Source organism: Notolabrus celidotus, chromosome 9 (genome assembly GCF_009762535.1).
Source record: "Notolabrus celidotus isolate fNotCel1 chromosome 9, fNotCel1.pri, whole genome shotgun sequence".
Taxonomy (NCBI): Eukaryota; Metazoa; Chordata; class Actinopteri; order Labriformes; family Labridae; genus Notolabrus; species Notolabrus celidotus.
In genome coordinates, this window is record NC_048280.1 from 21,495,248 (window position 1) to 21,519,659 (window position 24,412).

At 41.0% G+C, this 24,412-nt stretch overlaps 1 protein-coding gene across 1 annotated transcript in view; it reads left to right on the forward strand.

Annotated features, from left to right (window-relative positions):
• Window positions 1-23,469, forward strand: part of rtkn (rhotekin) — a 64,600-nt gene extending 41,131 nt beyond the window's left edge. Inside the window, 17 exon segments of the mRNA XM_034692441.1 lie at window positions 14,145-14,252; window positions 14,254-14,319; window positions 14,321-14,408; window positions 14,973-14,978; window positions 14,981-15,025; window positions 16,703-16,720; window positions 16,723-16,791; window positions 16,794-16,818; window positions 16,916-17,140; window positions 17,245-17,339; window positions 17,907-18,016; window positions 18,211-18,339; window positions 19,309-19,507; window positions 19,609-19,680; window positions 21,953-22,099; window positions 22,102-22,572; window positions 22,575-23,469. Coding sequence (XP_034548332.1) covers window positions 14,145-14,252; window positions 14,254-14,319; window positions 14,321-14,408; window positions 14,973-14,978; window positions 14,981-15,025; window positions 16,703-16,720; window positions 16,723-16,791; window positions 16,794-16,818; window positions 16,916-17,140; window positions 17,245-17,339; window positions 17,907-18,016; window positions 18,211-18,339; window positions 19,309-19,507; window positions 19,609-19,680; window positions 21,953-22,099; window positions 22,102-22,572; window positions 22,575-22,666 — 1,965 coding nt within the window. The 3' untranslated portion in view covers window positions 22,667-23,469.
• Window positions 23,470-24,412: the final 943 nt, after the last annotated feature.

The following is a 24,412-nucleotide window of genomic DNA, read 5'->3' on the forward strand; positions in this document are numbered from 1 at the left end:
ACATCCCATATTTGTCTCTTATTATGCAGGACTATGTTATATGTAAAAAACACTGCATTTATCTGGTATAATCTGTATTTATTTATATCTCAACATAAACTGGTCCCCTCTCATGTCCTTCTTATACATTCAGGAACTTGAACATGTTTCCAAATCACAAACTTAAATCGTTTTTGTGGTAAAACACCTAATTTTACCTTCATGATTGCTAACAGAAAAGAAAAATATATCAAAGAGTTCTCTTGTTTTGTCCACCCTTAGTGTTCTCCCTACAGATGTAAGTGTTGGTTCAGCTTCATATTTTATTGGAATAGTTGACTCTTATTCCAACATTTGCCAAAATGAATATCTCATTTTTGTAAATATGCTGCTTCGAGGAATACTTGTTGCATTTCAGGCAAATACCTGAATTTAGAGCCCTGAATTTGAACTCTATGAAGGTTACTGTGAAATACACAGTGACCAAAGTCAACAGTATCATTTTCCTTGTTTGACACCAAATAACTTAGCACAGCTGCCAAGTTACGGTATAAGATGTGCACCAAAATGCACCAGGTTTGGTTGACCAACTTGGACACAAGGCCACATTCGGTTGTGTTTTATTTCTCTTTGTTCACAAGGTGTGAGGAAACTTTTCAAAGTGAGGGCTTTCAGTAACAGTGACACTTTCACCCATACATAAAGATAAACTCTCCTATAGGTTTTTTGAGAATCAACTTATTTTTGTTTAAGACAAGATATTATGCCAAAATACTCTTACTGTCACCATAAGCATCAGCCAAATTCAGCTCATACTTAAAATCTCTCTTTAAAAAAATTCAGTGTGTTGAAGACACAGCAGGATATGACAAGTCTGACATGTGAAAATTCCAGCACACAGTGAAATACGATGTCAAATCAGGACCCATTTGCCTCACATGTGTCTTTTAATGTGATTAAATCCCATTTAGTCTATCTCCCCACTTAGGGATGTACTAGCAGAGCACTCTCATTAAGAGGGATCACAGCGGGCTTTGATCAGGGGCTTAGAAAGACCTGCTCCATACCCGTCCTTTCCCTAAACTCTCCTCTTCTTTCGCTGTGTGGGCTTGTGGCTTGCAGGGAAAGCTGTCTAATCAGTTGATAATACAGTAACAACTTATATGATAGTCAGTAGTTGAGTGTGATCCAGGCCTGCAGTGCACAGCACCGTCTGTGCCAGAAAAGCTCACAGATGAGGTTACAATATCGCTGTGGGTCTTTGTGGATTCATTAATTGCCTCTTGAAGGCTCCTGACAGTCCAGGCTGCCAATTAGTCACAAGAGGGTTTCTCCGTGACTGTTAACGTGGAAAAAGAGGCTGCTTTGTGACAGTCCAGGTCCTTTTTCAACCTAATTTCTCTGTATGAACTGTGGGTCAGATACACCTAATAACTTTGAAACACACACAACTATGGCACAAAGCCTGCTACAGAACACAATTATTACCGACACACTTCTTTTTAGCACGTCTTGTATTCAGAGATTCCAAAAGACTGACTTTGTAGCCTTTTATGGTCTTTTATATCTCATTTTATTTTACAGTCCAGCTTGTTATATCGGAATATGGTATTATTTTATGTTTTGTAAATGCAGCCCAGTTTCTCCCCCCTTCAGTCCTCTTAGAGGTGAACTGGTAAAGAAACAAAAGGGGGTTCCTGCTGAATCTGTCATAACAAACTACCCTGTAGGTTGATTGTATACGTTTTTCTCAATCGCACAGTTATTTATGAGCTCAGTCTGGAACCTGCACACAGCATATCATAAATCTATATTCCTCCAGCCTGTTAGTTATTTGCTGGGAGACCACACACAGTGATCTCATACAGTAGAGATACCAACGCACACACTTCCTGTAATTATCACCTTTACATTGCCTGCAGATGATTCTGCAATTTAATTTGCTGGCTTGCTCCTTCTTCCACCTCCTACTGTGCTACTATATGATAATGTAGACCTTGTGTATTAGGCTGAGTGTGCACAGCCGTGTAAGAACCATCAAGCTTTAGTGTGTCCATAAATTGCAGGAGTGATCACTGCTTGGCAGAGTCTAAGCTCCCTGTACTCTCCTGAAGCTCTGAGCAATTTGTTTTACAGCATCAAATACACTCTACTGTTTCTCTCCTTAGGGCCAAAAAGAGACAACTCTGCACAGTTTTACTTGTGTGCACTTGTTTGAGTACGTACGCTAATTCCTTCCCTTTTTGCTTTTATGTAAAAAATTATTTCGGTCACATGCACCCATCTAAACTATTTCTGTCGTTAGCACTTTAGCATTTGACTCCACCTCCTGTCTTCTGGGACCCAGCTGCATTGAAACACACTGCCTTTGTGTGAGAACAGCTGGCTGCAAAGTCATTTGGACACACACTCGCACACACAAGCACAAGTGTGGACAGGCCCTCAAATACACACAGAGTTATCCATGCAGGCAGAGCTGAAACGGTCTCTATTGTCAGCAATAATTGAATGCATAAGCTTGTCAAGAAAGGAGGGGGAGAGTTCATGGTGTTCCAGCTATAGCTGGTTGTTGAACTATAAAGCAATCAAACCTCAATAATGACATCATTGGGTTGGCACCTTCACCAGGGTACCAACGCACTTTGACATAAGAGAGGGGCCTTGGAGTCCATGTTCTGGCAGAAAACAGACTTGGACTGCTTTGTAGCTAGATTTTCTGTCGTAAAAAGCCAAATGTGAACACTCCACCCTGTTACTGTTTCGCTCCCCCCGCCTCTCCCTCTTTCATGACCAGTACCAAACCAGCTCCCTTCACTGTTGTTTCCCAACTGCAGCTGGAGTCGCTGTGACACTGGAGGGATGTTGTTTGGTGAATTGGATCATTGTTCTGAGTGGTCTGGGTTTGGTTAGTGGTTGTTGTCTGTTATCCGTCTTCTTTTTATCCCAGGCTATGTGTGTCTGTAAATCATTTCAGATTTGTTTATATCCTGTGTTTTATATGTAATGTGGTATGTGTCTGTGGCTATTTATAATACTCGCACAGCTGCCATTTTCCTCCAACATCATGCAAAGGGTGGGAGGCTCAAATACTGATTTAATGCTGTACTGTTGAAGTCAAGGATGTGAGATGTACAAAGTGAGGATACATGACAAGTAGGGATGCTCGATATTGGATTTATTGCCAATATCGGATATGCTGATATTTTACAACTCATTTGGCCGATACCAATATTTTTTTCCGCACACCTTATTGCAGAGATCATCAATTCTCTTGTGTATTGGAATTAGCGTACAGTATTATGGTGATACTCTTATCACATTTGTTATGTTATATTAATTTCTTGTGCAAAATAAGAAAAATACTTAAAGCTGCATATTTATTCATGACATGCTTTCAAACGAAATTCAGGATGATGCTCTCCCTGAGACAATCATAACACAGGGCTCTCAAGTCTCATGAATTGGGCGTGAGACACACACATTTCAACCTGTTCACACGCTCACACGCCACACTTTGTATTTCTCACGCACAATAATTACTAGGACAACGACCACCAAGTTACGCCGCTTTTCCTTCAGAAGTAGCTTGCCTCGCACCAGCTAATCAAAAAGAAAGGCAGGAATATAGCTACCCAACAGCCAATCAAAAAATAGCATCACTGTATCTGGGTAAAACATAGACTGTATAAAATATGGACGTAGTATCCGTGACATCACCCATCTGTTCCTGAGAGCTGTTTTGAAGCCAATCGACGGCAGCAGCCATATTGGAAATGCGGAACACAACCAGGCAGAGTGTGACGTAGTGTGAGCCTCCTAACTAACAGCTATGTGTTCCCCACCGGGAGTCACGTCAGTCATGTCCCTATTTGGGCAAAAAATCATAATCTTAATATCTTCTGAACCGTCACGTTAGCAAAAAATCCCCCCCCCCCCTGCAGTGTGTGTCATTAGACAGATTAGCTTTGTAGGGCCAAGCTGTTTTTTGAACCAGGCTGTAAACATGTTTATTAATGCTGCAAAGATCGTCTTTTTCCCATTCATGTCTCTATGGTTTCCGGTCTTTCTGCAGCCAGCCTCAAGCGGATTCTCGATGTATTGCAGTTTATAACACTTCCGCATGGGCTTCATCGTTTGAGACCGGAAGAATGTTACGTTCCAAAGGATGCACAAGCGCATTGCAAGCTGACCGACGCAGATTCGCTGAGGTCTGTCTGCACCGGTCTGCACCTTAAAGTCTAAGCGCGCACCAATATCGACCGATACCAATAACGTGCAGATAAAATTGTGCATCCCTAATGACAAGTCATTATCGTGTCACCACTTTGCTATTGCTTTGCAAGTTTAAATCTGGAGGGACGTCTGCCCATATTTCAGTTGAAACAGCATATGTTAGCTTCAGTCAGACTATCAATGATACTCAGCTCTTCACTAGATAATCATGTTAGCTAGAAATGTACTTCCAGCTGATATACAGTAATCTTAGCTTGAATGTACCGTTTGGTAGAGTTTCATGATATAGAAGCTAACGCATACAATCCTGGCTAACATAGTTTTGAGAGAGGAATGTACTTTTCTGCTGACTTATTGTTAGCTAGAGTTAAACTTAAAAGGATTTTTCACCCTTTGTTATCTCTTCTGAAGTTTGTCAATCAAAAAGCAGTGAAATGATGCTTGTCAGATAATTTACAAAAACATGACTTACAACCTGAAACCCCACAGTTTGGTATTAGTACGTGTCAACTTCCCACATTGAGCATGATTTCATTAGAAAATGGCTGTCCTGGCTGTGAATATGTGGAATGGGTTTACGCAAATAGATGATATGTTGTGTAAAGTTCCTGACACCATCCTTTCTCCAAACACTCCATTTTATCCATTCACCCATATTCAGTCCATTTGTTGCTCTTAATCCCTCTTCTTATCTTTGTCATCACATTTCATTGTCTCACATACTTTAGCCCTCTCTCAGCTCATTTGCTATTGATTTTATACCCTCTCTTCATTAATCTGTTGCACTTTCTTGCACTCTCAGCTCCTCCATCTACCCTTCCCTGCAGCCGTGCTCTGGGTGTGGAAGAGGAAGGGGGAAAAGGGTGAGCATGAGAGAAAGTAGCGGAAGAGGGTGGAGAGGAAGGCGAGGCACATAGTTGTGGCTGTCTAATTGAAAGCCTGAAGTTTGGTCAGTAAAGTCCCAACATATGGGAGTGGTCGAGAATTTGCAATGCTTGGTTATGTTTGCGTGTGTAAAAAAAAAAAAAAAAGAGCCTAAGTGCGTTTGTGTTAATGATGTCTGTGGCTGAAAAGATTGACAGATTGTGCAAGTGCTTGGGACCGCATAAGCTGTGGTTTTTGTATGCTGTTTTTCTGAGTGAGTGAGTGAGTGAGTGAGTGAGTGAGTGAGTGAGTGAGTGAGAGAATGAGAGAGACTTCTGCCTTTTTGTCTGTATGTGTTTCAATCCTGCTGTTGTTGTTTTCTACATTGCTCCTCTTGCTTCTCTCTTTTTTTTTATCAGTGTCTTTCACTCTATCTGTCAAACCAGCTTTGTGCTGGTCTGGTCAGCTGTGTCTTCTTGTCTTCTTGCTTACAAAGAAAACAACTTAAGAGGCAGAAGAGAAGGAAAATGGTACTCTTTTGTAGTTTTTAGAAAAAACAGACTTGAACTAAAGAGCCTCCGATGTAGTGCTGGGAAATATTGAAAAAGATGTTATCACGATAACATTTTCATATCAGTCGATATCGATAATTTTCAAGGTAAATATGAAATCACTCTTTCATATCATTTTAAAGGCAGATTTTTTTCTCCTGAGTGAAAGTTGAAGAAACCAGACAGTTTGTTAGCTTGTATCTGGGATTTAATAGTCTAGTACATAGCCAAAGTATCTTAACTAATTAAGTTTAGTGGCTTTTCTTGTCGAGCATGTTTTAACTCTGCTATGAGCTGGTGTTTACGTTTTTTCCAGTGTCACTATGTTAAGCCTGCCAACTCTTACCCTGTGACATGATTGGCTGTTTAAGACACAATCCCTTTCCAGTGGTTGGGGGGGGGGGGGGGTGTAATTACAGTTTTAAATATATCAACGTTTTATCGTATACTTGTCATATTTGTATTGATAAAAATAAATATCATTATCGTTTTATCGCCCAGCCCTACTCCAATGTCAACCTTCCTTTCCATTACCTCTGACCTCATGATAGAGAAAGATGAACAGAGGGACAGATTATCTTCTGTAATCAATATAAATGCTGATTGCCTTGTTTCTGTGTACATGTTTCAGATGTACAAGTATACAAGTATACAAAATGTACCTGCTAGTTCTAGTGAGGCACTTTATTTACCCTATAACTTATCATAAACTAAAAAGACTTTCAGCCATGCTAGCTGCTCTGTGCTCTCTAGGCTGTGCATTGTCATAGCATTGTTTCTTGGTGCAATCTTTTTTTCATCACAAAGACATGCTAATTTTCACTTAGTGCAGATATAATTTTCACTGTGTTCAAAATCTGAGTTTGGTATGTTAGCAGTTGCTTGCTTATTAGCTTTGCAGACAAAAAACTTCCGAAGGTGATTGAAATGTCACTAATGATAAACGCAAGTATTGACTGGATTGATTTTTGGGGATTTGGAGGGCTTTGTGGCTCAGTGGTAGAGTTAGTTGTCTCTCAATCAGAAGGTTGGTGGCTTGATCCCAGCACATGTAGTCCCCATGTTGAAATGTCCTTGGGCAAGATGAATGTGAATGTGATTGATATTGATAGGTCTCTTTACGAAGCAGCCTCTGCCATCAGTGTGTAAATATGTGTGTGTGTGTGTGTGTGAAGTGGAGAATGTGACAAGCAGTCTGATATTTCAGTTTGGTGATAGACCGGCCAACAAACTGACCCACATAACAAAATTGCCAACAACAGAGGCATATTGCAACATGGCTATAAACATGCTGGTTAAAAATATGCTTCTTAATTTAGCTCCAATACTTGCCCTCCAAGATTAATAATGTGAATTATTACTATTACTAAATCCTAAAACAGGATTTAGAAATAGTTCCTCCTCCACCCTACTGCATCATTCACTCCCAGCTGGTTTGAATTAACATGTTTCTGCTGTACAAAGCAAACTGTGCTATTTCTCAATGTGTTTAATACTCAAATCTGTGTGTTAATGCTTACCCTCAGGACTAGCTCATTGCTGTAACTACAGCCGTCTGGTCTGCTCAGTGATAGAGGTCAGAGGTCAAGGGGTCAGTGACCTGAACAGGAAAGCCTACTCGTGCAGAACAACGCATCGTAAACAAACCATTACACACCATCTGCAGGGGCGTCAAATCCCTGACCAGCATGTGTATGTTTGTGTAGGTGTGTGTGTCAGTGTCTCTGAGATCACACCCACAGACACACAAGTGAGGATCAACACACACACACACACGCGCGCGCACACTGCCAGACGGGGACTGAGAGGTGACAGAGGACGTGACCATCTGGCATCTACTGAGGCCTTGAGCGACCTGCTGAAAGGTCAGGTTTTGCATTATGCTGATACTGTCTATGTTCTGCAGAGATAATCTCAAATTGTATTGTTTCATTAGGATAATTATTTCTTAGTTTTATGTATTTATTGAAAAAAAAACAATTACTCCTACTATTGATTTAATGAGAATATAAATTTGTGTCATGAACAAAGTTTTCATTGCATAACACTTCACGTAGATTTGAAAGATGTTTTTTAATAGGAAGGCAGCAGGCGGCTGTTAAATGTACACACATTAATTGTCTTGCTTATGGGCACTTTGGCCCTTTTGACATTGAGATCCTGCTGGAGTGCGACAACAAAGAAAGACTGAAAAATGTCAAAATTAATCACAATTAATTAACACAGCTAAACACAGGATCACAAAGTGTGCAGGTCAGTGAAGTCGACACATTCGTGTCAACTTAGTTTGCCAAGTGTGGTTACATTAGCAGAACTAGCACTTGCCAGCTTTTGGTCCTCCTTGTAGGTTAAAGGTACAGTTTAACAAAATGCATACAAAAGATACATATTAAAACTTGGATGATGCTCTCCCTGAGACAATCCTAACAATACCCATTACCAGGGCACATTTTGCCAATTTCACATTTGACATAGTAATAAACATAACCTCTGTTCACAGGGAACATGTGAAAAGCACAACTGTACAGCAATTAAACCCAAATTGAATAAAATGGTTTACTCTTTGACAGTAAATGTGCCTAATTAATCAGCTACATGTACCTTCATTTATCACAGCTGAACACAGGATCACAAAGTGTGCAGGTCAGTGAAGTCAACACTCTCATGTCAACTTAGTTTGCCAAGTGTGGTTACATTAGCAGAACTAGCACTTGCCAGCTTTTGGTCCTCCTTGTAGGTTAAATGTACAGTTTGTAGAAATGGGAATAATTTGCGGTATCTAGCGATAAGAGATTGAAAGACTTGCTCCCTCTCCCTTTGTCAAGTGTATACCAAAATCCTTTTGCACAAAACAACACTAAAGTCCTCTTTATCTTCCAACCAGTGCATTTTGAACAGCCCCTCACTAAATACAAATGCACCTACTAATGCTACTAGTTTGTCCATTCTGGGCTACGGTGGAAACATAGAAGTTAAAGATGGTGGCCTCTGTGGATGAGACCCCCCATAGACATAATAAAGAGTAGAAGCTGCATCGACCGCTACTACCTATTGGTGCTGACGAGCCATGGGGCCGCCATTTTGGTCCGGTCACCAGCTCCACTCAGTGTAATCTGTTTGCCAGGCGCAATTAAGTGTCAGCGCATTTAATCAATCATAACTCGCTGAATACTAAACTGATTTTCATGCCTTTTTTTTTTTTCTGCAAACGTCATACATGTAGGTATGATACAGGACACATGGGTCGGCGTATTTTAATATTCATAGTGGGCTTAACAGTAACAGAATATTCTGATATGTGATATATGTGATGTATGATAGGTATTTTGCCACGCAGTACTCTGGCATGTTGAAGTCTCTGCTGCTTCAGTTTACGTATACAGGTAGGATCATGGGTGGAATGACCGGACCAAGATGGCGGCCTTATTTCTTGTTCCCCAGCAGCCAATTCGGCGTCTACTCTTTATATGTCTATGGAACCCACTCCCACAAAGATATAAAAGTCTCAATCTGAGCTAACAAAAACAAAATGTTTTTTGTATTCCGGTGATTATACACCAATTAAACATACTTGTGAACATTATATTCCAATTATACCAAGTCTGTTTTGCTAAATGTTAATTGCTAACAAGTAAATGTGACATTTTCTGTCATAGCCATTGGTACAGCTGTCATCTCCATATGTCTTCATTTGCTTCCTTTTCTGACAGAGAAACAATCTCATGCAATTCTTTCAACGCCTGCTCACTAACAGAGCTTATGCTTCACTTTCTCATTACCTTTGCAGCAAATTTCCTTGCATAAACAACACACCATCTCTTTCTCTGTTGCCAAATCCCTCTCTCTTCATATCCTAATTGCCATCCCCTCTCTTGCACTTGAGTGTTCTTCCCATCATCCTTATCTTCTTGTTTAAGTCCAGCTCCTTAATCTACCTCCCTCTGCCTTTTCCTCCTCCCTCCTTATCCACTCATATAAAATGCTTATCTCCTGACATCCAGCGCTTTCTCTTTCTCTTCTCCCACCCTCAGCTTCGTTCCTTATCTATTTTCTCTTAGCTGCCTCTCACACTCCGTTGAGACCTTTCGCCCTGTCAAACCATATCTCCTCCTCTCTTCTCTTCTCTCCCTACCTCCTCTCCTCTTGTTCCCTGTTGTTTTCTCTGTCAGCACCACCTCCTCTCTTTGTCGCTGCTTGAATCCCAACATGCACTGCACCCTGTCGCCAATACACCCTTTCTTCACCCTCTGTCTGGCTGCTGTCCACACCACCACCACCAGCTCAGGCAGGCGGCCTCTCTGGCACTGCCCGCTGGTCTCACACCTGCCATTCTGAGGACACGGTGTGAGGGAATCGGTGTGACAGAATGTGTGTTTTTGTTGTGTCGTATTGACAGTTGTCCTGCTTGATGTCACGTGTGCTCCTGTGTTGTTTTACCCCTTACCTTCCCTGACTGTGTTTGTGTCAGTTTGTTTTGCTGTCGTTAGTCCCACATCCAGACAGACTCGTGGATTAGATTTGGATCTAGGCTGCTCGGCTTCTATTCTGAGATACCCAGAAGGAGAAGCCTGTTAATTTAGCGGCTAAAAATACAGGACCCTCGTCTTGGCAGGTCACTCCAAGACCCACTGCGCAGAACTGGACTGTAGTGACAGCTCCTGTACTCTGTATATGCTATATGTGTGTATATCTGTGCACATACACTGTGTGTGTTTATGTGTGTGTGCATTCCTTTAAAGTTGGATGGCCTGCCTCTGGCTCAGTGGTGCATGGAGCGTGGTTTGTGGGGCCGCCTTTTGACAAGGATATTTGGACAGAGCCTGAACTGAACTTCTCTCGTTTCTCTCTTTGTCTTCACTTCATATTCTTTTTCTTTTTTTTGTTGAAGTTTATTGAGTCTTGTTGCTGTTAACTAGTATGTGCATATAATAGTTGCTTATGCACTGCATCTTGAGAGCCCACCCTTGAGTCGGGACTTGTGTTTAGGGATGTACGGATCCCACTTTCTAGGTCCCGATACTGATATCGATACCTGGGCTTTGGTATCTGCCGATACTAGCCGAACCGATCCCGGTATTGGTTTGACAATCTCTATTCCTTAATGTGAGGATAGAATCATGTTTTGGTACTTCAGGCTTTTCTGACTTTATAACCAAAAAAAATAAACATTTTTAAACTGACCTAGTATCATTATTCAAGAGATTTTAAATATGTACCAGCAGTTTGGTGAGTTAGTCTTCATAACCAGCAGATATACAATTAAACTGTAAACCTCAGCAGTGGATAAGAGGAAATAAATATTCAGTATAAAACAATGAGAAAATAAAAATATGTCAACGTAGTGTTTCCTACAGAAGTACAGTGTACCTGTGGCTGGATTAAAATCATTGAATACATTATTACTCTACCCAGCTTTACCCTTACTGTTTCACTTCTCCGTGTCTGATATTGTGACAATGTTAATCAGCAGCACATTTTTATAAAGACGCTGATGATGTAGGAGACCACATGGCTATTGTAAACACAGAAAAGCATAGAACTGAGATGAATAGATCTGCCATATGGATCGGCAATATATATCGGCCCTTTGTCACCGATATCTGATCTAGCTTTTTGAGTCCGATCTAGCCGATATCTGATACCAGGATCAGATCAGTGCATCCCTACTGTGTGTTAATGATGTAGCACTCATTATAGGGGACTATTCTTCTTTTATTGTCATAGTATTAACCCAAATATGCATCAAAATCAAACACACAAATGCAAGGTGGTTTATTTCCCTCATCTCCTTTTCCAATGCTTAGTTAGAAAGACTGTAACTCTCCAAAACAGACACTTGGCTGAAAGGAAAACTGACTCAATCACTCATTCAATTCTCATATAAGAACTGTCCTACAATAGGAAATCATTTACTTGCACCTTGGGGATGTCCGATGGTAAACTATCAACCATGTTTTATAATGTTTTTATAATTTTATTTCCTGTCTCTCCCAGTCAAGAGTGCTGTAATTGCTTTTCCGGTCAATGAAAGTGTTTATTTAATGACCGGCTTATTTGTGCAGCAGCAACATCCACAGTGTGGCTTTTTAATGACTCAAGACGTATCATTATCTCCAACAGCATAAATTCCCTCACTTATTCTTTTGTTGTATCTGATAATTCTTCACTTCCGTGGTGATACTGAAGAGAATTCTGTCAGCAATTCCCTCCATCCCATTTAGTGCTCTACCATGTTATTCTAGCAAGTCATGTTGTAATGCGTGTCAGATTATCACTGACAGCGTACGATGCTCCAGTGGTTTAGTTTGCGGAAGAGACTTTTTGAATTTTATGCACGATTTTCAGCAGCCAGTGTTGCTTTCATGACCATGCAGAGCAAATGTGATTATTTCCCAAGAAACAAATTAGTATTTCCCACGTATTGGTTATCTGAAACTTCACTCTGAAGTGTATGTCCAAGTGAGGATTCATGTTTACACTTTGACAGGTAGAAAGGAGAACAGAGAGGGCGTGGAGGGAAAGAAAGAAAAAAAAGCCGACTGAGGACAGTGAAGTGGAACGGATGGAGTTTGAGAGATGGTGGAGAGAAAATGAGAGGTGAAAATATAAAAGCTTAAATCAAAAGAATAAAAAATTCATAAGATTCAAGCAGAGAGGGGGAGAGGAGACAATGAGAATATTGGTGTAAAGGAGGGGAGGGTGCATTCATCATCAGAGAGGAAGGGCAAGGGAGCATTAGAGATTATTTGTGAGGAGAGGGTGGGCTTTTGTTTCACACACTTACTCAAAGCAGTCTCTCCGGTTGTTTATTCATTCATTCTAAACACAAAGTGAAAGTAATGTTTGCCCACTTTTTACCCAGTTCTGTAAGGTAGCCTTGCTCATCAATACTCCCCAGTTGAGGCAATTTATGTGCAATGCATGATTCAAAGGTGTTTTAAACTCAAAGAGGAAGCCCTGGCACTAAAACTCAAGGTCAACCCGGCTTTCCTTTTTGCCTGTTTTTTTTGTTTGATTCCTTGATCCATTTGTGCTTTCTCATCCCTCCCACCTCACATGTTAGGTCTTTGTGTCACTTGCCTAATGTTTGAAGTTCATGCATACTGTGTTTTCATACTGCTGACAGAGTGAAGAGGGGCTTAGAGGTTTTTTTAAACTCTGGTCAGCTTCACAGAAGACGGAGCCAGGAGTGGGAATCTTTACTGTCTGCGTGTTTATGGGTTTATGAGTGTGTGAGCATGTGTCCACATGGTGTGTGCACCAATGGAAAGTGTTAATTAATCTGTGAATACCTCAGTCAAAATGGCAATAATGTTATTGAGGCTGAAGGGGAGGGTGCAATGTTCAGGTGTTCTTACTACTTTTACTTCTGTTTGAACGATGCAGGACCTGTGCATTATTGGCAATGTGCAATATACAGGATGTTGATTGTGATAGTCCTCGCAATGTAAGTTAAGATAAGATAAGATATTACTTTATTGATCCCCCGGGGGGGGAATTCAGGTGTTACAGCAACCCAGACATAAGTACAATCAAGAAAGAAGTTTCAAAATAAGTAAAAATAAAATAAGATAAAATAAATAAATAAATGAAATAAATGAAATAAATAAAAGTAGATAATAAAGCTAGAATAAAATTAGGTATATACAATGTTACAAATGGAATTTAAATTAATTGGAAGTAATTACAGGCAGTATTAAAAAAGTGGTCAGCATGGTGCAGTCTGTGGCCTCCGATACTGTTTAACAGTCTGATGGTGGTGGGCACAAAGGAGGTGAATGAGAATGTGCTTCTCTGTTAACATGTTTAAAAAATGTTCTGGTTAGTTTTTATTGTGTTTGACTAGTTAATACCGCTGTGGAGGCAGCTAAATATAAGCTGCACATGAGACTGAGACAATGTTCCCTGCTGGGACATCAAACTTTATTGAATAGTACCGTACCGTATCGTTTCGTATCATATTGTATCATACCGTACCTTATCGTATCGCTTCGTATCATATCAGATCATATTGTGTTTATTCTGTAGTATTTTATCATACCTTACCGTGCGTGTGTTTGTCTGTGTGGGTGTATTTGTGTGTCATGAGTGAGTGTGTGAATGAGTTTGCACTAAATGATTCAACATTTTAATGTCTGCTCAGCGGGAGGCCTTTTTTCAAGAGGGCAAAGGTTGTGTTTTGAAAAGTGTTCATGCTACCACACACACATTTTAACACCCACACCATTGAACCCAGACCTCTGAGTGCTCTAAAAGACACACCTCAGTTCCCTAACAGGAGACATGCCATCTACAGCAGATTCACGCTCTTGTGTAGACTTCTTAATCTTCCTTTGAATTCATGTTCATCAAGCACCTGTCCCTGGATCTGTCTACCAGGATAGTCATGCCTATTATCATCAACTTACAATTCACCTCAGATAATTTCGGCATGTATTTGTCAAAGAAAATGTTATTTCCATTTTATGCTATCTTTCATTTAACATACATTCCCCCCCCCTCTCTCTCTCTCTGCAGGACAGTGACATCCAGAAGAAGATTGACCATGAGATCCGGATGCGCGATGGGGCCTGCAAGCTGCTGGCTGCCTGCTCCCAGAAGGACCAGGCACTGGAGGCGTCAAAGAAACCTGCAGACCTGCAGCACTCGTATCATGGCTTACATGTCAGAGCTGCAGAGGATGAAAGAGGCGGCAGGTTATGCAGAAAGTCACACGAAGGTCTTCGGACGCAGGGCCAATGGATGACAGACTACCTTGCAAAGGAAAAGTGGCCATATCAGGTCAGTTAAACTTAACATTTTTGTAGGAAATTGCAAGGAATTTTTCACTAAAGTCTAGAGATTTGGACCATTTTCAAGGCTTAATTGAATCTGTGTGGCTCCATTAGACCCTCTTGATCCAGCTTCCTCTCTCTATTTAAAGATGTTCCAATCTGTAAGATGTATTGACTGAGCTGAAATTGGTGACTTTAAGATGTTGCCAACTGCAATATGAGAGAGGACAGTCAGATAAATGATAATAGAGCTAATCTGTTTGTATCTCACACATTTTACAGGAAGATAATTCACAACAGGGTGTGAGACAACAGGGGTGAAGGGTTTTCATTCCAAGCTGTTCTTGCTTTCTTTGTTTAAGCACTTAATGAAAAGGTAAAAAAATACATTTTAATGAGATGTAAGACTGGGAGCAGCTGGAAACCACACTACACACAAACAGTAAGAAGCTGTGGATAACAAGTAACTGATAGCAGCACAAGCAGGAGACATACGCACTGATAATATCAGTCAGACAGTTACAGTGTGATAACCTTTTGCGGGCTAATCCCTTGCCTGTTGTCATTACAGATCTTCGGACCCTCTCATGTGGAAAGACACAGAGTACTTCAAGAACAAAGGAGGTAAGTATCCACCACTGTGTGTGAGTGTAAAGAATCCATTCATGGGTTATTAAATATTCATGCCTTTTAAGATTTATTAATGATTTGCTTCTGTAGAAGGTGGAGGCTTCACATAGTTATGAAACGGGTTATTCACATGATGAATGAGATTTGATAATCACAGGGGTTAGTGTGAGAATCCCCGGACTTCCCCAGAACATCCTTTATCATCAGCTACAGGGGGATCCATTGATTCAGACTTTTAGGCACATTTTTCAAGAATATGCTGACCCATGAAACTGTGCAGACAGTCTGTACATTATAACATTTTTCTGCTCTATCCATTGCTAAATTCCTCGACCTGATTATCCCAATCTGTTGCAGCTTTGCCAGATTTATCTCAATTTACAGGAATGCATTTCTTTAGATGTGTGAAGCTCCTGGCAGCACAACCTGACCCGCTGTTCAGTCCTGCTGGCTCTGCCTCCTGGCTCTGAGCAGCACACAGGCACTGAAATGGGTCATTATTAGTAGAGCAGGAAAAATACCTTAAAAAATGAAATCTGTTCTGCATTTAAGTAGACTCAAGCTCCTAAAATGTTACCTTCGACCAGGCCGTATTTAACCCCCTTAATGGCATCTCAGGAATCAATGGTGCACTCACAATACGTCAAGGGAATCTTTACATCGACTATTTGCCATCCCACCTCCTCTCAATAGAGTCAATGTGGGTTAACACCCATGCCGTCATTATACCAGTCTCAGTGCTCATTCTCTCCCCGGGCAACTTGATTGGAATTAATCTGCATGACCTGTGCATATAATGAACTCAGGAGACAGGTAGGAGACTCTAACAAGCTTAATGAGGCTGTTAGTCAAGGTCATTAAGCACACGGAGCCAATAAACCGAGCCCTGGAGGCAAGGAGGAGCAAAGTATGTTCCTGTCTCACACGTCCAATCATGTTTCGAGTGTTGAGCTCATACTTGGAATAATATGTCGGAATATTAAGTGTCAGTGAGGCCGTAGACAGAGAGGCACATACGTGGGGTAAACCACCTCTCTCAGCCTTTTAGCTGTAACCTTGAATTTTAATGTGAGGTTGTTGTGATACAGTGTTCTGTTGTTAGTTGTGTTATTGAAGCAAATATAAAGACAACAGAATAGAAGATTGAAGAGTGATATAATTTATGTACAGAGCATAATTTCTTCAAATCAGTTCTGTTGTTATGGATATATAGTTTCAGCTTCAGCTCTATTATTCACACTGTAAGGTTTAATAATAGAAAAAAGAAACAGCAGCTTCTTTACAATACTTTGCATTTCCTTAGATGCTTTCTATTCAAAGTGTATACAGGCAAGTGTCTTTGTCCTATTGGCTGCTACAACATAAACATCATTGAGCTTTAGTTTCAACCACAAAAAGCAAACAGTGCTTCATAATCAATCTTAGCTCAGGTGGCCATTGAATATGTCTGCACTGATACTAGCAGCAGTAGAAATATTCTCTCTTGTTTGTGGTCTTAAGACTTTGTTAAAACAGTTCAACACCTCTTGAAAGTGGATACTGTCCCAGAGCTGAGGATCTGTTTTCACGTGATGCAACTGAATGAAAGTTTTTGTGATGTCTCGTAATGTGGCAGTAAAACAATTTTTGCTTCTCTTTTATGTTACCTTTCCACTGTGTGTCCTTTTTGAGAGCTTCATCGGTGTGCAGTATTTGTCTGCTACAGCTGGGAGGAGAGATCTTCGACACAGACATGGTGATAGTGGACCGGACACTCACTGATATTGCTTTGACAACACCATAGTATTGTAAGTCCTCTTTCTCCATTACCCAATTATGCAGCAAAACTCCCATACAGCCTGTACGTGTGGTTATATAAATACTGTTATGTGTATCTTTTCTAAGTAATGAAGCTGGCCCGGGATTCGACCTGCGTGTGGAGCTGTACAGCTGCTGCTCGGAAGATGACTACTCAGCAGGGAGCACGCCAAGGAAACTAGCCAGTAAACTGAGCTCCTCACTGGGGAGATCGGCAGGGAAGAAGCTGCGAGCAGCAATGGAGCCTGGACCTTGTAGTCCCATTAGCAATGGAGGGGCAGCTCCTCTTCTGCTGCCTGTTCCCTCTGTACCGTAAGTTTAAAATATCAGTTGTTGACATTTTAAATTTAAATTCATTTACAGGTATGAATGTTTATGGAGGATTAATTTCTGTTCCCTTTCTTGTGCTTTGACAGGGGCCCCAAGTACCATCTCTTAGCTCATACCACCCTGTCACTGTCACACATCCAGGATAGCTTTCGCACGCACGACCTCACCATCTCAGGCAACGGTGAGTGGCAGCCTTCTTCAATCTCCTCTCCATCTTTGTCCTTTCTCTGCCAAATCAGCCATCTGTCTGTTTTTATTATTTGTGCCTCTCTCACTCGTCACTGCCCTCTCTTCTCCTCCCTGCGTTCTAATAATTTCCCCTAAACAAGCGTACCGTATGTGCGCCTCCTCCTCTCCTTCCTCCTTGTGTTCTACTGACAGACAGCCATTGTCAAGGTCACAGTTTTAACGGCTGTGCTTGTGAGGTGGCTGCTGTGTAAAGCTGTAATGATGCAGGCTAACAAGGGGCCCTACCTCAGACAGACAGGCCCCTAGTGTTTTATTCATTGGCCCTTCAGCCTGCTGTAAAGTTTCATTGCTGCACTTCACGACAATCCCTGCAGCTGCCAGTCTTTTACACCCCTGTGCTTGTTTTGTGTGTTAAAGAGGGGCGGTAGGGACATCAAGACTTTGTAAATGTGTGTGTGGATGCATATGACTGTACATGTCTGTGGGTGAATTTTCATGTGGGCATGTTTTTATTTATTCATAGTGTTTATTTTTGCACATCCTCTCTCTCTCCCTGCAGAAGAGTGTTCTTACTGGCTGCCGCTCTATGGAAGTATGTGCTGCCGCCTCGCAGCTCAGCCTCACTGTATGACCCAACAGATGATGAGTGGATGTTGAAAGTGAAGGTAAGTTGGCAGGGTGTGTTTAATCCAATAACAGGACTATTCCTCTCAAGGTTTTCATGGCTTTTGGCTGTTTTCCTGGTTTATTTCTGTCCTCTTCACCTCCCCCACTTCCCTCCTCTCCTTCTTATGCCACTATCACTCTTTGAGTTTCTTCCCAGCATTCGACTCATATCTGATCTTTTCTCTACCTTGCAGCAGTTGGGAGGTGACCCTCAGAGTTGGACAAAAGTATATGCCGTCCTGAAAGGAACAAGCCTCTCCTGCTACAACCGGCAAGAAGATTTGGAGGCTAACGTCGAACCAGCTTTCACTATTGCCATCAACAAGGTCAGCAAAGGAATCACTTAAACTTAAGGCTGATCCTCAGAGGTTGATTGCCTTAAAGAACCAGCACAGATATGTGGTTCTTGGTACAGCCTCAGGTGTTTGTAAAGAAAGGGGATATTGGATTGCTGCCAGCTTGACTAGCAAGCCAGCACAAGGGCTCTGAGCCAAAAAAGTAAAAAAAAGACCTGCACTCCTTTCTTACTATTAGGTGCCTTATACTGTGTACATAGCCCTCAGTTGCCCTAGAAGAGTTGGAAGCTGTGTTTTTTGTTGCTCATCCTTCAGGTGGAACTGTAGAAATCTTCAGTGAGACTAAAATAGTGAAGACCTGTGTGGGGAAAAAAGGCTTTAGAGATTTCAGAATCCATCCAATCAGGAGTAATGTATCTATCATCTCCTCATTTTTCCCAGGCACCAAAATGAAGACTAGTTAGCCAGTCAGGTTCTCAATCAATCTTGTTTCCTGTGTCTGTGTTTCTGAGTGAATGCCCGTAGAGCTGCTCATTCCTTCCACTGTGATGCATTGAGCCTTTTATAGTCTCTGACCCTGATCTCACAGCTGACCTGAGGCCAAGTTAGTCAGATCAATCATGCAAGTCATCTTAAGTTGGTCATTTATCCTCAAGAGAAGCTCGGAGGGAGCTCTGTGTGAGAAATGGAACAACACTGCCATCTAGTGGTCAATAAGCAGACTACGCACATTTGGAGTAGAATGAGGAGGTGGAATTGGGAGTCTGCACCTTTTGTTGGATAATTGCTGAAGGGGAAATGGTTTGGAAGAGGACTAATTAGCAGCTTTATTAGTCAGGGCTTATTTTCAGTGGGGACTCACAATTACAATTGCCATAATGATTACTTGTTGAGGCACATAATTTTGCTCATTCAGGAGCGCTGGCATTCACGTCCTGATTGTAGTCATTTTGTGGTCGATTATCATATTTTCTGTCGCCCTCTCTTTGTAGAGACCAGAATACGTGCGTCAGAGAAGGACCTCACAGTAAAGTTCAGAATATCTGTATCAGTAACCATTATGGGGGTGAGGAGGTCACGCATACACTGACCACAGACAGTCGAGAGGACACTCACCGGTGGATGGAAACCTTCTGGCAACATTTTTATGACATGAGTAAGTACTTGCTATGCTGTAGTAAATAAAGGTGTCTCATGAGTCATGTGCACAACAGAACCACTACTACTTGGTCAGCATCAATTAACAGTTTATCTCCTATATACAGGCCAATGGAAAGCAATGCTGGTGATGACGTGATGAAATTGAAATGCCATCACCAAGGAAACCAGCTCCTGTCACACCAAAACAGGGCTCACTCTATCATGAAATGGGTAAGTCTTCTGTCCATTTCTAAAACAAAGTAAGCAATTAATAAAAGTTTGGATACGATATGACACGTTACCAACGACACGATACAATAAAGTCGATACTTTGCCACATTATGTGATTCTGTCAGGAGTTATAGGCAAGTTTGAGATTCCACTTCTTTTCTTTCTTTCATTCCTATTGCTCACTGTTTTGACTGGTTCTCATGAGGGGAATAAATAATGTGTTAAAGTCAGGTTAAAAAATCCCTGGGTTGTCCAATAATCTTAATTGCACCATTCCTAAGGTGTGCACTGAGCAGATGCTTTCTCTCCTTTATATGACATCACAAGACTCAGGTGAATGGCTGCAGCTGAGAGGACACATGTATGTCAACTTGCAGAATCTATTGGACTCGACAACAGACCAACACCCATGAACTTTTAAGAGACTAGTCATTATCTCTTCTGTTTTGACCCAACCAAAGTAAAACTGAAATGAAAACGTAACCTTTGGCTCATTGCCTTGCCAGGATGCTGTCCAGAGCGAACAATGCCGGTGGCCTGGCAGTCAGCTTACCCAGCCTAGTGTTTCCGGCCATGAGAGCCAGTCCTTTCCATCTAATATGATTTAATAGGATATGTCACGATACAAGATGATACAATTCAATTTATTTATTTTAATATATACATTTATCATGTCTGTAAGTCTTCCTGAATTAGATTACTGCCCCCAAAGTAATATTGAAATTAACTGTACTCCAGTGCACAAGCAATAAAAACATGTTACAACACTATATGTTATGATACAATACCAGACACTATACTTTTAGTTTGCACTGATTATGATCCCTGTGGATAACGCTGACCTGAATTCGATTACACCTCTTTGGTACAATAAAAAGATATAATTAAGAAAACAAGTTGAAAAATTAAGCTAGGGAAAGATAGCACTGCGCCTGCACTGCATGGACTGTGTGCAAGCTTTACTTCCTTGGGCTCATGTGCATGTGAGATGCTTCATAATCCAATTCTCCTGTCTTGATGTCTCAGACTCACACTCTGCTTTACTTCTCTGAACTGTAGGTAGAATGGATGTTATCTCTGACACACTGACTCACTGTCTGTCCTTTCTTTCTCTGTCCCTCTTTGTCCTTTCCAATTTTCCCTGTGTTCTCAATCCATCACTCCTTGGCGATGTCTCTCTGGTCCTCTTTTATTCCTTCCTTGTCTCATTATATATTTTCAACATGTATTTCATCAACTCATGAAATTAAATTTTTAATGGGTGATTTGTTTCATCTCTTAACATTTGTACTCTCATCATTGCCCTATCATTAATTTCTTCAATAAACACACATTAACATTTATCCATTTTCTTTCATGACTATTAACACATACAAAAACAAACTCTACCTGTTGCACACCTCCTATCCTCTTCCTCCCTTCTTTTTGGTCTTCCTAACCCGCCCCTGGCAGCGCCTCTTGCCACACCTCCTGTGAGGGTCTTCTGCTTCAGGATAACGCTGTGTCTGCTGAGATTCGTGCTCTGCTCTCGTCCTATTACAACGACAGGTGAAGTAACAGGAGTAGGGATTTATACAAATCATCACAGTTAATGTCACAAACCAGGATCAGTTTATCCGACTGAGAGGGTTGAGATTTTGTAAAGCACTACAGGACAGGTTCCGGTTTGTTCTCATGCATCATAATGAGTCATTTCCTCATTAACATGATTTAAATTTAAGTGTGCAATTCAATATTATTTTAAACAGTTCAAAACGAAATAAGAAGTGGCAAAGATGAGTGAGATGAACTAAAATCAACCTTTTTTTTTCTTTGTTTTGCGGTCTAATTTTGTGGAACTATTCAAAGTAGTATCAGACAATAAAATCTGAGCATTTTTGTCTGCAATTTTATTCTTATAAACTTGAGAGTATTGGTTTTTAGTCACTGCAATTTGTCTGCAGAACTTTCAAAAATGTATTTTATAGCAGGTTCAAAATATGTTCTGCTTGTTTTGATGGTATGGTAATTATCTGTAATTAAACGTGTGCAAGGAACACGATTAAAACTATTTTCAGGTTGTGACTGAATTCCTAATTCATGTTATTAGTAGTAAGTATCAATAGTTATCCAGTTGTATTCTAGAAAAGTTGAATTACCATATTTAAGACAAAACAAGTATTATTATCAGTTATATCAAATTTAAGTCCATTTTTCAGTAAGAAAAAATGTGAAGTGCCAACATCCAGTATAAAGTAGTATATTCACGACTTTTACTGCATCTCTCCTGCAGTTATTGAGTCATCTGATGACCTCAGCAGCACTGTCTCAGACATCCTGGCTCGGAGGATGCAGGAGCTGGAGCTCCGCAGCCAGCTGGGAACCTCCCCCACCTGGATGACTGTGTTTGAGGAGAGTAACACTAAGAACTTTGGACGCCCCATCCCTGTAACTCTCGCCTTTCTAGCCACAGCCCCTGCTCCCCTCATCGCCTGCCCCGCAGCCCTGTGAGCCCCCACCGCTGCCCAAAGCTGACTCTGCTGTCTTCAGATGCAAGCCTGACCTCAGACAGTGACAGCCACTGCAGCACCAGCCCCTGCTCCCAGCATCACGGCTGGCCTGAACAAACTTCAAACTTCTCCATGCTGTCATCCTCTCCCTCTCGTCTGAGGCCACGCACCCTGTCTCTGGATGCTAAACTCAGCACCCTGAGAGGGAGGGTGTACGGAGGAGGTGGGACCTTCCAGTGTCCCTGTCAGCCTCCTCCCTCCTCGCTGCTTAACCCGCTACCCATCTCCTCTCGCTCACCTCGGTCACAACACAGCACGCAGACCACGCTCTCCTGCTCCAGCTCAACCTCCAGTAACAGCTCCAGTAATAGTGAGGGCAGCCACAGCCCAGAGTCATCCGAGGGGGTCCCTTCTCGAGGCCATCCCCAGCCAGACGCAGCCTCAGATCCCTCAGGGCTAGACTTGATCCTCGCAACTGGCTTCAAAGTCAAGTGTGAACTCATCCCAGATGACCAGACATTTAACTCTAGCTTGAGGGTAACAGTGCTCATTAAACCATGGTTTAACTGGCTTAACACATGTGAACCCACCTTGGGCTATCATACATTGCCCTGAGGAGGATAAGCTGCCTCTAGCCTGCTTCCTGCTGAAAGTTGGATCATGAAAGACCCTCCTGGGGAAAACTGGAATGTCTTCTAACACAAAAGACAGGTGACAATCACTGCAGGAGACACTTTTTTTGAAGATGGTCCAAAACTAAATGGGAGGTACTCTGCACGCTTTTAGTAATTATGGTCATGCTGCTCTGGAGTAAATAATGTTACGAGATAAGGATTTTCTCCAATAAACATGTGACGCTAGGCCTAGTGTCTGTCCTTGGACTCTAATTCTGAGACTATAAAAGGTTCATTTAACTTTTCTCTGCATCAGCCATCCTGGCCACTGAAATAATTTCAAGGCCATCTCTATTAATGCACTAGCAATGTTTCAACTGGTTGTTTCTGTTTTGTATTTTATAAATAAGGGTTTGCTGTGTTATGCTATGAATGCCAGCGAGCATGTGGGAAGATGAACAAAAGGTGTAATAATCAGTCATGGGAAAAGTTCAAACTGTTCAGTGTGGAAGAGAAGTGTTGGTGTTTGTTGCCTGTACTGTGATCTACTTCAGTGTATGTTTCTAATTATTCTTACAACAAATGATCTTAGTGGTTTTCCTCAAATTTCTATGCACATTTTTGTGTTTTTCTTGCATGATTTGACTTACGGTTTAATGATAAACTACTTGAGATCATTTCAGCAATGAATCTGGTGAAAGCTTCACTTTATGCAAGTGCTCATACATACTGTACTGGTTATTACTGTGATCTCTTCAGGGTTAAAATCTGTGCTCTGGTCTTAATCTTTACACATTTATCTGCAGATTACGACAGATTTTTGTGAGACCTGGGTTATAAATCCTCTATTTAACAGAACAAACCTTAGAATAAAGTGAAATGATCCAAGTCATGATTATAAATGAAAAAAGCCATACATATTACTCTACTATACTGCCTCCCTTTAGTATTATAGAACATTATTGTGATGTAAACGTCTCCCAATCAGATATGCAACACAGAAACATTTCTTAAAATTATTATTGGCTGTATTCAATAAAAATTCAATAAAACCAAGCACTCACAATAAACTCTAGTCAATCATGAGTCATGACATTAAGAGCAAGAATTATATCGTTTCTTTACATCACTATTTGTTCTTTTAAAGTCTATATAGAATATGCCTAGTCTTTAGAAAGAAAGAAATCCAAACAGCTGTGAATTCTTCATTAGAAAACAGTAATCTTACTGAAAGTGCTAGATCTTCAGGAGAGTCTGTATCCCTGTCAGAGCAGTTGAACCCCCTCTTTACCATCTTTTTATTTACTGTGGATTTTACTTTGTTTTGAGGCTCTCCAAAGTCGTGCAAACACTTTACTATGATAAGCTGTCAAATGTCTAAAAATCAGCAATTGTTACTGTAAATTAATTTTTATAAGTTAACGGATAAACTCCTTTCTGACTTTTGTTACATTATTGACTTCGTTATAAATGCAGCTATATTGATACCAGATTGTTAACAGGTGACGTGCAGATCTTTAACTGATATGAATATATAACATTGAATGTTATAACCTTGCAAGAGTTTCCTTTGTTAAAGCAGGCTTGGTGTTCTGCATGTATGCCATCCTAGAAGGCAAACATTGAAAG